The 14,433-nt window shown below is 40.7% G+C and overlaps 1 protein-coding gene across 6 annotated transcripts in view; it reads left to right on the top strand.

Moving 5' to 3' along the window:
* ap1s2 (adaptor related protein complex 1 subunit sigma 2) overlaps positions 1 to 12,900 on the top strand; it is a 39,888-nt gene extending 26,988 nt beyond the window's left edge. For 4 of the 6 annotated variants that reach the window (XR_011595913.1, XM_070894204.1, XM_070894205.1 and 1 more), the window contains one exon: positions 12,017 to 12,900. Coding sequence is in view for 4 of the 6 variants with exons in the window: in XM_070894204.1 (XP_070750305.1) it covers positions 12,017 to 12,064 (48 nt within the window). In the remaining 2 variants the exon portion in view is untranslated. Of the gene's footprint in view, positions 1 to 4,995; positions 8,492 to 12,016 lie in introns of those variants that run through there. The other 2 variants (XR_011595914.1, XM_070894203.1) reach the window with 2 other exon arrangements.
* The last annotated feature ends 1,533 nt before the right edge of the window (positions 12,901 to 14,433 follow it).

The following is a 14,433-nucleotide window of genomic DNA, read 5'->3' on the forward strand; positions in this document are numbered from 1 at the left end:
TAATCTTTGAAGTCAAGGTTGCACTGGCATATTTTGGCTTTGTGCAGTAGAAGTAGGTATGGCTGGAATATGGAGTGCAATCTCTCTCTCTCTCTCTCTCTCTCTCTTTCCCCCCCCCCCCCAGTGAATAATCTACTTTATTTGTGTACAGCCATGGCATGATTGGACATTAGAAGGCACAAAAGACCCCATTAAGGTCAAAGTTTGTTTCTTCTGGGGCTCATGCACAGTCTACCCTATCATAGAACCTAGTCACCTAAAGCACAGTTCTGTTCTCCCACAAAGCAAAACTTGTCCATATCAATTTACATTTATACGCCCTACAATCCAAGTTTAGCTAGCTGCTTTCCACAGACAGCCTCATCGCCCAATAGCACACAGTCCATCGTACTCCATGGAATATTTACCTGTACAACCAGGATCACTGGGTTACACTAACTGAAAAGACTAATTCTCTTCATAACATGGTATTCTGAGGTCGTTACTGGTTGCGCATCGAATTGCATCGCTCTGCTCATGTTTCTGTGAATTGCCGGAGTTACTTATAACCTTCAATCCCATTCCCAACCAGATATTTTACCAGATTTTGTTTAAATTAAAGGACAGTGTTAACATGTTTGCAGCTGATCTGTTGCTAATGCTGGTGGGGTCAGGGGAAGGACATCTGCTTGAGGCTTGGGCCTTTTTGTATTTGTGCCTCTACATCTCCGTATTTTACAGCCCATTCATTTCCTTTAACGAAAATAAGTTTAGTTGGTTGAGTCTTCATAAGTTAGAGCCCTAAGTCCTGAATTCATCCTTGCTCTCTGCACATTTTTACATAGAACTTACAGCACAGAAATAGCTGGTCTATGTCAGTGTTTATGCTCCACATGCATCCTGTCCAACCCTACTTCATCTAACCCCATCAACATATCCTTACTCCTTTCTTCCTTGTGCTCTCTAATGCATCTATGCTATTCACTTCAACCCCTCCCTGTGGTAGCAAGTTCCCGATTCTCACCACTCTCTGGGTAAAGAGTTTCTCCTGAATATCCTATTGGATTTATTAGTGACTGTCTTATATTAATGGCCATTCGTTTTGAGTGGAAAAGTGGAAACATCTTCTCTACATCGACCCTATCAAACCCCTTCATCATTTTAAAGACCAATCAGGTCACTCCTCAGCCTTCTCGTTTCTAGAGAAAAGAACGCCAGACCTTTCAGTCTTTCCTGATGGGTATAACCTCTCAGTTCCTGATGGGTATAACCTCTCAGTTCCTGATGGGTATAACCTCTCAGTTCCTGATGGGTATAACCTCTCAGTTCCTGATGGGTATAACCTCTCAGTTCCTGATGGGTATAACCTCTCAGTTCCTGATGGGTATAACCCCTCAGTTCCTGATGGGTATAACCTCTCAGTTCCTGATGGGTATAACCTCTCAGTTCCTGATGGGTATAACCCCTCAGTTCCTGATGGGTATAACCTCTCAGTTCCGGTATAATCCTGTAAATCTATTTTGCACCTTATCCAGTGCCTCTATATCCTTTTATAACACGGAGTCCAGAATTGTTCACAGTACTCCCAAGTGTGGTCTAACCAAGGTTCAGTATAAGTTTAAGATAACTTCTATGCTTTTCAATTCTATCCCACTAGAAATGAACCCCAGTGCTGTGTTTGCATTATTTATGGCCTTGTTAACCTGCATAGATAGTAATTTGTGAATCTATACCTAGATCCCTTTAGACTTCTTTTCCAAGGAGGTTGTGGCCTCCTTATTCTTTCTACCAAAATGTAGCACCTTACACTTACCTACATTGAAATTCATTTACCATTTACATGCCCATTCTGCAAGATTATCGTCGTCTTGTATTTTGGCACAGTCCTCTTCAGTATTGACTATAACCCTTCCGACCAGCCCCATTGATGTATTGATAATCTTTTGACGCCAAACAGCATTACAGATGTTACCCCATCAAAGCTGTGTGAAGTTGATGAGACAACCTACTTCAGTTATAGTCCAGGGCCTTTGTGATCAATCCCATATCATGATCAAATTTGTGAATAACAACTTCACATTGACTCTCATCCTTCAGTGATTGACTTCTAAACCCTTTTCCTTAAAATAAATACAAAATAAGACATTACTTCTCCATTAATCACGTTTGCCAAGTCTTGCACCAACCAATGACCATGGTGAATTGCCAGTCTCCGCTAGCTGGTTGATCGCCAGGGCATACAAGTCCTCCAAACTGAAGAATGGTGCTGTGGAGGTTCCCCAACTTGAGCTGCTGAACAGGTATGTATTACTTTTAATTCCTAATAAAACAGAAAGCTGAAATGCTCCTGCATTTTAAAGTTGCAGTTTTTCATAGCTTGTTTGTTTTTAATTTTGCCGGTGTTGAAGTGTGAAGCGTGTGGTTAATCTCTCTTGACCCAGGCACAGCACACGTGATGCTGCAGACACTGCCCGAGGATACCACATGCTTCCATATTACAGGAGATTTTAGACCATTGATCTGTGCATCGCTTTCTTTGTTCAAAGCGGCACATCTCCCGCTAACAAACGTCTGTCCTGGTGGAACATTGGACAACAGTCATTTGTAGAAGCAACACAAGCTTGGAATTCTGTAATAATTACAAGATGTATTGGAATACTAATACATATTAGGAATATTGTACAGTACTTTGGTAAAAGGAAAATGCCATTTTGTTAATGAGTTTACATCAACACCATTTTTACCTATTAAGCAATGTTTAAATATTCAAAGGACATTATTAATAGTTTTATATTCTTGTCCTCTATCTTTCTCTCAAAACTTCCACCTCCAGCCCCTTCTCGCGCGCTCTCTCTCGCTCTCGCTCTCTCTCCCCCTCGCTCTCTCTCCCCTTGCCCCTTCTCTCTTGTCCCTTCCCTCTTCTCTTCCCCCACCCCGACCCCTTCCTTTACTTTCCCCCGGCTCCCTGTCTCTCTTTTCTCTCTTTTCCGCCACCCTCCGACCCCTTCCTTTACTTTCCCCCAGTCCCCTGCCTGTTTTCTCTCTCCCCTGGACCCCTCCCTCTTGGAAATTACTACTTCAAAACATAAAAGTATATATACAAGCTTGTGCATGTGCACCTGTCTTAGAACAAGATGGGCTGATTCAAAACTGCTCTTCATAAATGGCTGTGGGACTTGGCTGTTACTGCTGACCTTCTGCTGAAGATGTCCTGTAGTATGAAGGTGGTATATATGTGCTATAACAACAACTTATATTTACATAACGCCTTTGATGATGTGAAACGACCCAGGGCGCTTCACAGGAGTGTTATGCGACAAACAATTGACGTCGAGCCACATAAGGAGAAATTAAACTTGGTCAAAGAAGTAGGTTGTAAGGTGTGTCTTACAGGAGGAGAGAGAGGCGGAGAGGTTTAGGGAGGGAGTTCCAGAGCTTGGGACCCAGGCAACAGAAGGCACGGCCACCAATGGTGGAGCGATTATAATCAGGGATGCTCAGGAAAACAGAATTAGAGGAGCGAAGACATCTCGAGGGTTTGTGGGGCTGGAGGGGATTACAGAGATAGGGAGAGTCGAGGCCCTGGAGGGATTTGTAAACAAGGATGAGAATTTTGAAACTGAGGCGTTGCTTAACCGGGAGCCAATGTAGGTCAGCGAGCACAGTGGTGATGGGTGAGCGGGACTTGGTGCAAGTTAGGACACGGGCAGCCGAGGTTTGGATCAACAAGTTTACGTAGGGTAGAATGTGGGAAACCAGCCAGGAGTGCATTGGAATTGTCAAGTCTAGAGGTAACACAGGCATGGATGAAGGTTTCAGCAGCAGATGAGCTGAGGCAAGGGCTCAAACGACAGGAAATTTGTTTCTTGATTATTGTAATTGGATAAGATTTCAGTTCTTGAAATACCCAAGAATGCAGTAACTCCAGCTGATTTTACAAATGAATGTATCGAAGGATGAAAAGTGGGACGAGGGGAATGGGGCCATAGGTGCTTGAACAAATTGTCCCATCTTGTTGGGAAATTTCATTAGAAATGAGTAGTTTTACCTTTAAAAATTAAGCATTATGAGGAGACTGTAGCTAGTACAAAATGTGTGTCCGAAATCAGCATGGATTGCTGGAACATTTACCATTTTAGTCCTAAAACGAGAATGCAGTTGTATTATTGGGCCTTAATGTGTGCGATCCTTGTACTGTAATGTAAGAACCAAATCTGCTGAATATCCACTGATTCATGCATTTGTATAGATCCTTGCACATCATTTCTCTTTATAGATGCTGAGAGATCGGAGTGTATTTTGTGTGTTCTTTGTACAAAGAGAATAGATGGGTAAACATTTAATGTGTAGACTTCAGGGAGAGTCTAAGGCCAAAGCCCATCTCCTCCTTATGATGGAGCAGCTTTATATTTCCAGTGTTTTCTATTTATTAAATTGATTTCCAGTATTGGCAGTCTCTCTCTCTCTGTGGGAGGTTAGTATGGAGTTTGTTACCAATATTATCTTGAATTGACAAGTTGTGTTAGTGGGCAAAGCTGTTTGAGAAGATACTTTGCAATTGGCACGATGCAATCCTGCTATGGTGAAGGATATTAAGATATCGTTTACCTTTCCCCAGTCTTCCTTTTGCCATTCAAACACATTGTACCTTTCAATCAATGTTTTTGATATGTGAACATACCCAGTAACTGCTTAATCAATTCTATCTGTTGGTGGTTTGCTCCACACTAACCAATGTAAGCTGTGTCTGTAGAATGTATTTTTAATGAAGCAGCACCCTTGTTTCAGCATGCTGTTATTTGTTAACACTCTGCATTTTGCTTTCTGATTTGAAATCATGGTGACAGGCTTCAGCATTGAAAGAATTCATTCTGTATGGGTGGACCAGGATTTTAACATCCATAAGTGTTATATTTTTATACTGACACTGAATTTCATCCCACAGTCATCACCGTGTTAATAAGATCTGCATGCTCTTTACAATGTTGGCCTTTTATTTCTTTTCTCCCTCTGTAGCCACGCCACGAATATTTTAATGTTCCCATATACTAATGGCTTGGCTCATCTTGCGTGGTGACTCAGAGGAGGTGACGATGGCTGCTTTACTGTGGAATGCTGTCCTGGGCTGTGTGAAGCTGTTCATTTGAACGTAATGCAAATAACTCAATGTAACCGGAATATCACTGCTCTGCTCTTGTGTTCTAGCAGTCTAGTATGCTTATACAAGCAATTTATGTCTCTGCTCTGTTCATTTAGATCTTGTTCTGTGTAATCCTTCTAATCGTAATTGCGTTGGATTCAGTGGCCTTGTTAAGGACATGTGATCTGTCTCGGGTAGCTTTCCTGCCGCTTTTTAATGTGCATCAAGCAGGTCTGCTACTGCTATATTGGGCTGTCAAGCTTTGTTACATGTGAAATCTGTATGGTTATGTAACTCTGAATTTACATTAACTTTAGAAAAATAGTCCCATGCATATAGATGCATCGTTTTGATAACATTTGCAATGGTCCATAGAGCAGCCTGCAGAATTTGGTAATCGACAACAAGTAAGTACAGCTATCAGCTTCAGCCTTCGGTTATATAGCAAATTGGTCAGACGGGATCGCCACTGATTGGTGATCTGGAGCACAGAAAAGTAACTAGTTACTGCTTTGCTGTTAATATATGTAACCTTGTTCAATCAATTGCCCCCCCGCTTTTTGGGTTTTCGCCTAACCTACTAGCTGAAGAAAAGAACTGCTTTTATTTAGATTTGTTAAATCCATTTTATTCTCTAGCTCCAGTGGGTTGAAATATTCAGTTCAGTTGCAAACTTCTGACTGCCATTCTTTCCTGGCCATAAGTAGCTTGTGGCCTGGGGTTAAATGTTGATGGAAAGCCCCAGCGCCTGGCCTGCTGGCTCCTCAATTCCATCCGATTGTGATTTGCAATCATTGTGCAATCGACCCTCTGTATTGTGCCGTGGCTCTTTGCCTCTTCCCCATGTGGATGTTGGAGGAGATGCTTAGCAGATTTGATGGAGTTAATGCACACCATGCTCACTTATTTCCCACGGGTAGGTTCAGAATATCACAAGGGAGGCAAAAGATGACTTTTACCAGAGTTAATTTTTTCATAACTGTGGCTTTCCCAGAAAAAAAGCGTAGAATTGTTTTTTGTCTTGCTGTGATCATTTTGTGTTCTCATGATGTCATAGCATCGCCAAATAAGAGATGTGGGTATCTGTTCCTGTTTGTCACCACTCTGGAATTCCTCCCAGTGCCATCCAACAGTGCAAGGTAGCTTAGTGCCAATGCAAAGAGTTTCTGTTACCATAATGACAGTATTAGATCTGTGAAACAACTGCTTCTCCAGCAACACTGTTTTGGCAGTGATTGATACTCCAGTTCCCTCAAACTCCTGAGTGCCATGGTGTCTATGTATTAGGCCTCCACATACATACAAGTGTTCAGAATTGGGAAGGCAGGAATATCGGTGTGTCCCGTTTCACCCAACAAAGGTTTTCGTCTACTTAATGGTGTAGGTATGCTGGCCTCAGACTGGCAAGGTGCTGGAGTGTTATCAGTTGGAGGTATTTTCCATGTGCATTCTATTGTTGGTTGGCTTCAGTCATTAGGAACCCTACTATTCCATTCGGATTGCACAGTTTAAGTTTTAATAATGTAACTTCTCTGATGGCTCTAAGCCTGTAACAATTTGACCATTTTATTGGCTAATGCACAGAGATGGGCAGCATATTATGTTTTAACGGCGGGGATACTATATTTTACTGCCTGTCGGTCTATTTTGTGTAATTTTAGTTTGTTTTACTCTTTTTTTTTTTGCGTTCCTGATCTAATTTATAGTTTTTACCCACCCCCTCTCTTTATCTTCTCCACTTTATCAATATGGTCGGCTGGGAATGCGATCAGAGATTAGGTCACAAGATGGATCAGGACTACAGATAGATGAGTAAGGACTAGGTCTGAGGCTAACCAGCATATTGTCGAGCAGCGAAGACAGAGGGAATGCGATCAGTTCTCGAGCTGCAGTAATATGGACTGGTGAGAATATGTCACTGCAGCAGTATAGCTTGGGTCGCACTCCATCTTCCCTCGTCTCTTCTGACCCAAATTTTACACCAAACTTGAGCATTTCTACTTGTTGGAGGTGTTTGTAATGACGGATCCTGTTGAAGCAGTGACTTAGAAGCTGAGCTCTTTCTTCCTTAAACCCCCCCTCCCCCCCCAAAAAAAAAAATTGTGTGCTGTTTTTGTGCAAAATACCATTAATTTGGACCTGACCTGGGAAAAGGTATCAAAATCAAATTTCCCAGAAATGGGGATCATTGTGTCTGGGCAACAGGCAACATTACTGTGGCCTAATGCATACATCTGCTTGTTTTGTTTGAGATGTTAACTTGTATTTGCGGTACTCAACAATATTTATTGCAGTATTAAGTAGCTTTAAGCAGCTTTAATTGCAATTCTTTTTCCTTTTGGAAGCTTTGAAGGCAATGTCACTCTATTCCAATGTAAACTTAACCGTACCTTTTGTGTACTAGAAGCTGGAATGTGCATTGAATTGAAGTTGCTACCCAGGGGTAGAAATAATCTGGATAACTTTGTCCCAAATGAATTAAATCTGTGGCAAATCAATTCAAGAGAAATTATTGCCTTTCAAATTGTGCCCGAGACAGTTGCTTTCCCCAGGCGACACTAGTTGCTTCCGGTCTTCGTGGTACACAATTGGTCTATAATATCTTCCTGTGCGGATTATGCTTGCCTTTCTCGGGCAAGCCCCATAACCTGTGAAGTTGGAAACGTAACCGTTACCCTATCGTACTCCCACAAGTATGCTCTAGTTCTAACTGTTTCTGTAACCATGTAAGTGGGAGGGAATCTCACAATCAGTTTGTTGACATTTGTGGTTTGAAATCTGTACAATGAATCTGTACTAAATCTCACCACTTCAGTAGTCACTGATGGATGTAAATTATCAGACGAGTTGATATCGATACAAGCAAGTCTGTTAATTATCACTTGACTGTGGCGGTGCTTCAGATCCTGAGTGAAGCATATGATTATTGCCAGTGTACATGTGTTTGAATTGATGGTGTTTCAGAAATGAGTTCTATTTAACAGCATGTGTCTGCACTCTCTATATTGGATTGATAGTTTCATGTGGGACCCAAGTAGAGCTGTTCATTTTGGTGGGGTGGGGAAGAGTTCCTTTAGACAAGGTAATATTCCAGTCTGATGTACAGACACACATTTCAGGGAGCAATTCTTCTGTTTTCAAAGTTCAACCTTTTTTTAAAAAGTATATATTTTACACTAACTGATGTTTGCTTCTGTCTGCACCCTGCTGTGATTGGTTTTGGCTTGTGTTGCATTAAGCTGACTGAAATTGTTAATGCTTTTTTGTGATTGTAAGTAATAGCTTGCTTATGTTCTATAAAGTGCACGCTTCTGGCATGTTATAAATAAAAACATTCTTGCATGCATCAAATGCTGTTTTCTGTGGCTATATTTTGTATGCATCTAAACTTCTAGTTCTGTTGTGTGTTTAAGATGTTTTACTGATTAGAAATGGTAGTATTGCTGAAAGAGTGGTTATAAACATCGCCATTACCTGGCTTGAAAGGTCTCTGAGTCACTCATCAGTTTCCATAGTTTCTGCACTTTCACGGCCATCCAGGATCAGGCTTCATGATCGGAGATTATTGAGCATTACTGCTCCAATTCAGCTGTTCATAGCCCATCTGGGAGGGAAGTTTGAAACTTCTGTTTTGACTCTGGGTACCACACTGCTTCTCGTTTGCAAACCATTTCAGGCTTTGGTTTTAGATGCTGGCACCTAACTTTTATCTTTTTTTAGTAAGAGCTGTTTTAAATGATCCTACGTTTATAAATTCTTGTATCTGAATATGAAACCCAGGCCAGGGTGTGATCTCTTGATGAATTGTCTGAATGCATTCTAATGAGAGCGCTGCCATGTGTTTACCCAAACTGACCTGGTAGATTATCCTGATCGATCTTTCTACATCAGAATTTATTTAATAAAAACAGGGTGTGGTTATCTTTTTATTAATTAAAGATTGTCAAGTTTAAAGCCCTGCCGGCTCCTGTTTAAGATACCAAAGCTTTTTCATGGCTAGAATTCTAACTGTTCCCAAAGTCTGTATGTCCTGAGGTTTATATGGATATCTTTAAGCAGACTTCCTGCATTGAGCTGTGTATAGTTAGGTTAGGCCTCGTGCAAGTCTTCTGTCCAGTATGGCTACTGATGAAATAAGGTTATAGTTTATGCTTGGAGTGCTTCATGTTTATTGCTTCAAGCCATTTATAACAAAAAAATTCTTGTGAACCCGATTAAAATAGCTCAGATGACAGGCTCACTTTCCTTAGTGAGCACAGGCCCAAAGTACATCATTTGGCACCAACTTCATTGAGTCCTAAATTTGTAAACCACATCTTTGAGATTGCAAAAGAACATTGTTTGGAAGGGGATACTATGATAAAAATACATTGCGCTGGTTCTTACTGGATTAGAATCATTCCAGTCGCACATTAGGGCCATGTTAGTCACGTTCCGGTGATCTAATGGGCTGGATTTAACATTTCTTGGTGATTATCTTGGAACCGATTAATGACACTTGGAAATTCCACAAATGTTTTAAAATCCGTATGCGTACAGTTCGCTGTGCCTGCTTCCCACTGGCAGTCGAACCAATGGAACTATGCAAGAGTTAGGCACCTGGGAGCTGACAGACACATCAACATCAGCTCCGTCTCCTTTTCCAGTATAGAAACTGCATTCCGATTCAAGGCGTAGATGCATTGCACCTCCGAATTATTTGATTTAAGAAAAAATTCTGTTGAAAATGAATAAAGGGAGAGAGATATTTGTAACTCACTAATTGAATCCATTTATAAAGCAGGTCTCTGTTCATGGCATCTTTAATTTTCTTGAGCTTTTGGCAGCTGCTGAGTTAATTAGTTTAATTTCAACTTGCTAAAGATCCGGGACAATTATTGCATGGTGGAGATCATTACACAGTTTATACCTTGTGGATTTGTTAATGCTTTAAACATTTTTGGTGGTTTTCACTGGATGTTTAGTTAGAATCGTGCCAGCATTGGTTGTACCTTGAACCACTCGGCACTTCATATTTTATTTGCAACACCTCCACTCCCATCTTTAATTCTGTCTTCCAAGTTTTCTTATTCATGGTCCACCTCTGTCACCACAGGGAAGAATAGGCCACCTTAAAGGTACAAGAAGCAACCTTGAAGTATTGTTTCAGCTGCACACACCATTCACTAACTGGGTAAATAGGCAAGAGCAACTTGGGGCAACACTTCCGCTGTATAAGTACACGGCAGCTGCTTGATACCTCCACAGGCTGTCTAACTGAGGTTGGGAGCTCATAATGGATTATCAGTCGTGAACCCATGTCCGTTCCTCTGGTGTTGCATAGTAGTATGTTAATGCACTGGCCCATGCGCACTCTGTTTGTTTGTGTATGCGGAAATACTATTGCACTATTTCACTTGTTAAAAGCATACTTAAGGCTATTCAATCATAAAATGGAAGACAGTGATTAAATTAGTGTTATCACTATTCCCTGATTCTGTTATTTGACACCATTTATAATAATTTTAATAAGTATTCCTTCTGGGGTTATTAAAATTATTACTGTCATGTATTCAACTGTCATTGTAACCCATGTATAAACTGACCTAAGTTGTACACTATGAGAACACTGACCACTAGGTGGTGAACTTGTGGGAGACACTCCTAACCTGGACTTTCAGGTATAAAAAGGGAAGCTCCACCCACCTTTATCACTTCAGTACTGGCTAATAAAGGTTACTGGTCACAGAGTGACCTCTCAAGTATAGGCCTCGTGTGCATTTGTACTGTATAGTAAGGACGTATTAATTACTGGAATTGATATGGCCTTTTTTTGAAATTATTAAATTAGGAAAGTGCAGTGGTTAAAAGGGAAATGTAGGGCTTCCTTGCAGTCACTTTGAGTTAGCAAAAATAACAATCACTGTACTATCATGTGAAGTGCAGAACTCTGAAAGTTAAACCCCTCTCTCCACTCTTTGTTCACCTTCTCTTCTCACTCCTCCCTCAACTTGTGGGCATAAAGTAAATGATCACACCAGTGAGATGCTAATCAGTGTAGGTAACTGGATAAAAATGCTTTCCATCTGTCGTCAGCATGCTTACATTTTTTCTTCTTCTATCCTTTTGCCACACCCCTAATTAGGATGCCAAAGTAAGTTGCAATTATACATGCCTGTGAATTCCAAACGTGTTGCCCCTTCTGAATAATACCTACTCGTTGTGTTTGTAAAGTGTTGCTGCATTTGAAAAGTCGTGGAGTTAGAAATTCCTCTCAGGCAGTGGTGCAAACAGGCGGTAGGAGATTGGCCACCCGGCGTCTGGTCAGTTCCATCATTGCACCTAATGGAAGTGAATACCAAGCGCTGTGTATAACGGGCGGCCGATCCCATACCGCCCGAGACCAATTTTTAGGTCTTGGTCTTTTGTCACCTCATTTAACTACAGCCGTGCGATGTAGAGTACTGTTGTCCCAATGGATGGAATGGTGGTATCTCGGTTGAGATCAGAAGAGATTGATCTCGGTCAGGTCATGGGTGGGGAAAGTGCAAAGTAAAAGCCAGACACTGCCTCAGTGGAGGGAAACTAGGAGGGCATGTTACTGCAGGCTGCCCTTTCATACCTCCTGGGGAGTTAGAGTGGAAACTTGCCATGCCTCTTCACCAGGCACTGTGATGCTGCATTGCATTAAAGGGATGGTGAGAAATAACACATTAGAAAAGGAAGCTGGGTCAATGCATTTTTTTTTCCTGTTTTAGACATGGCTGCAGCAAGCACATCATCTTTTTCCAGTGCTTTGCTTTTTATTTTGTCATTTTTATATTTTTTCCACTTTCTTACACACCATTTGACTCCAACACTTGTTCCTTAATTTGTGTTTATATTAGATTACCAAAGTGTTTAATTTTGCCTCCACAGGAAGCGGAGACTCCTCGAAGCGTGCTTGAAGAAATTGGACTGACATAAGTCTTCGGTTAAAGTGAATGAGGCCCCAAATATTCCGATCTAGATTTCACTGCTTTCACTGTAATGTATGCCTAATATTGTACCATGCTGTCCCATTAGATTTTTTGGTTAGAAGTTGAACTTGTCAACATTTTTAATTATGTTACAGACAAAAAGGGAAAAGGAGATATTTTTGAAATCAAAATTTTGAGTTCAATGGAGCCGTGACTTAAATTCAAAGGTTGACGGAATGATTCAGTTTTCCTGAAATGCAGAACAATTTTGAGCAGTGACCATTTGCAATATACAGACCGGCCGCCTCCCCATGTTGATACCGTTTTGTTGGCTCGAGGAATTGGACATGCCGTTTATCCATTTTGGTTAACGGGAAGTTGCCCTCCTTTGTTGCTGAAGTGAAAAACTCTCTTCGGATTGGTTACTATTTAGGTACCATGTGTTTTCTTTTGTATTGTACAAATGTTCCAACCTCCGTCTGCTAAAAATTCACAATATACCAAAGCAACCAGTGTTGACAACTATTTAGATATCTTTTTTAAATACAATTTATGCAGCTCACATCTGTGGATTGATTTTGTTTGTATTTTTAATAATCTTAATCTGGAGGAATATTGGAAATCAGTTACCTTTAAGGGTCACTCGCATCAGTGGGCCATGACGCAATAAAAGGGATTTAGTTCGGCAGTGTGCTGTAATCAGTCAAACTAAAAATCAATGAGGTAGAGTATCGTTTGATATTGGGATGGTATCTGCAATACTTCCCCTCATCAGAAATAATAGATTGCTGAGGTTTCATTTGACACTGATCAGTTTACGTTTAATAAAAAGGTTTGAATCCATTCTGAAGTTAGTATGTTGTTTTGCTATTCCGAGTGTGTAAAGAAATCCAAGTATTTTCAGTTTACAAAACAAATTATGGTCATTGTTTTCCTAGACATTTTTGTATGTTCTTGAACTGAACTTGGTCTGATGGTGATTTATTCAATATATCTTGTTCCTCAAGCCAAATCAGGTTGATCAACTTGGTTTACGGTTGTTCAAGTTTAGTTTTTGGCCAAATAGGCAATAGCTTAATTAATTTGTATTCTGCAAAAAATGTAGCAAGATTTAGCTGTTAAATGCTGCCTGACTAGCTGGTGCTAGTGTAACGCCATGTGGTAGTCCAGCGGTTTCCTGTCTTCATGTTTAATGAACAAGGGAGTGAAGTATTACAACACAAAATAATAAATGTCCTTTTTTAAAAAAAAAATTGTCTGGTGTACCTTTTAACTTGGAGACTTCAACTGATTTATGGTTAAAGCATATTCTAGTACAATACTTAAAGTACCTTGTGTAGGCAAACTGTAGTGCCATGTGTATAGTTATGGGTGGCTTAGAGATCATTCAAGTATTTACTGGTTCCCTTTTTTCGAATGGGGTTCAAAGACCTTGTTCTTGCTCTTCCAGCATGGGCGCTTTGGCTTGATGCTTATGGGCACCGATAAGATTGTTTCTTCCTTTTTATGAGAGTAAACTGGATTCATGAGCAGAAGGATACAAAATCAAAATGGTTGTGGTGCATACTCCATTTGGAGCAGTGTGTAGGTAGGTAGGTCTAGTAACAATTATTGGAAGGATATTACTGCTCTTGAAAGGGGGCAGTAATGAGCACTCTGGATATCAGGAGTTTATCAATGGACGCGACTGCTGACAACTAGAAAGCGGGCTGCACATGCGTGTTGCCGGTTCGTTTAAAAAAAAATTAAAATCCAGGAAGGGAGTGAGCCTTTTTTTAAAAAAACAGAAACATCAGGCTTCTGGTTCGTTGGCAGCAGTCACTGTTTGAGCTTATTTTTTGCAGTGAGGCCTGCCAATATTCACCATCGGGTAGGTAAAGGACTGCTGGTGCATACGGAATTGGAACAAAGATACGCTCTTTCCCCACCTAACTTGGTCACTGCTCTTTAATCCTTGGATAGTTTTTTTAAAAAATAGAAAAGGGACTGGATAGAGATGAGGTAGATGGAACTTGTGTGGAGTTGAAACAGACTAGTTGGGCCAAATGGCCAGTATATTCTATGTAAAAACTAGTTCTGAATAGCATTCTCCACAAAATGAGCTCTTCTATTGAGTTAGTTAATGAAGCTTATTACATGTAATGTTTTGCTTCCAATTGTAGGGCAAGAGTCATGTAGGCACAAACCCAATAATAAAGTCCCTGTTCTCACTCCTGTAGATAGTGGCATTGAAAGATCAGGAACAGCTACTCTCTACTCTCCCACCTGAATGCAAGAAAACATCATTTCAGGAGATAATATTCAAGGACTACAAACAGTGCCAGCACTTTGAAAGAGCTATCCAATTAGTCCCACGCTGCTGCTCTTTTCCATCAA

This window comes from Pristiophorus japonicus, chromosome 11 (assembly GCF_044704955.1).
Source record: "Pristiophorus japonicus isolate sPriJap1 chromosome 11, sPriJap1.hap1, whole genome shotgun sequence".
Taxonomy (NCBI): Eukaryota; Metazoa; Chordata; class Chondrichthyes; family Pristiophoridae; genus Pristiophorus; species Pristiophorus japonicus.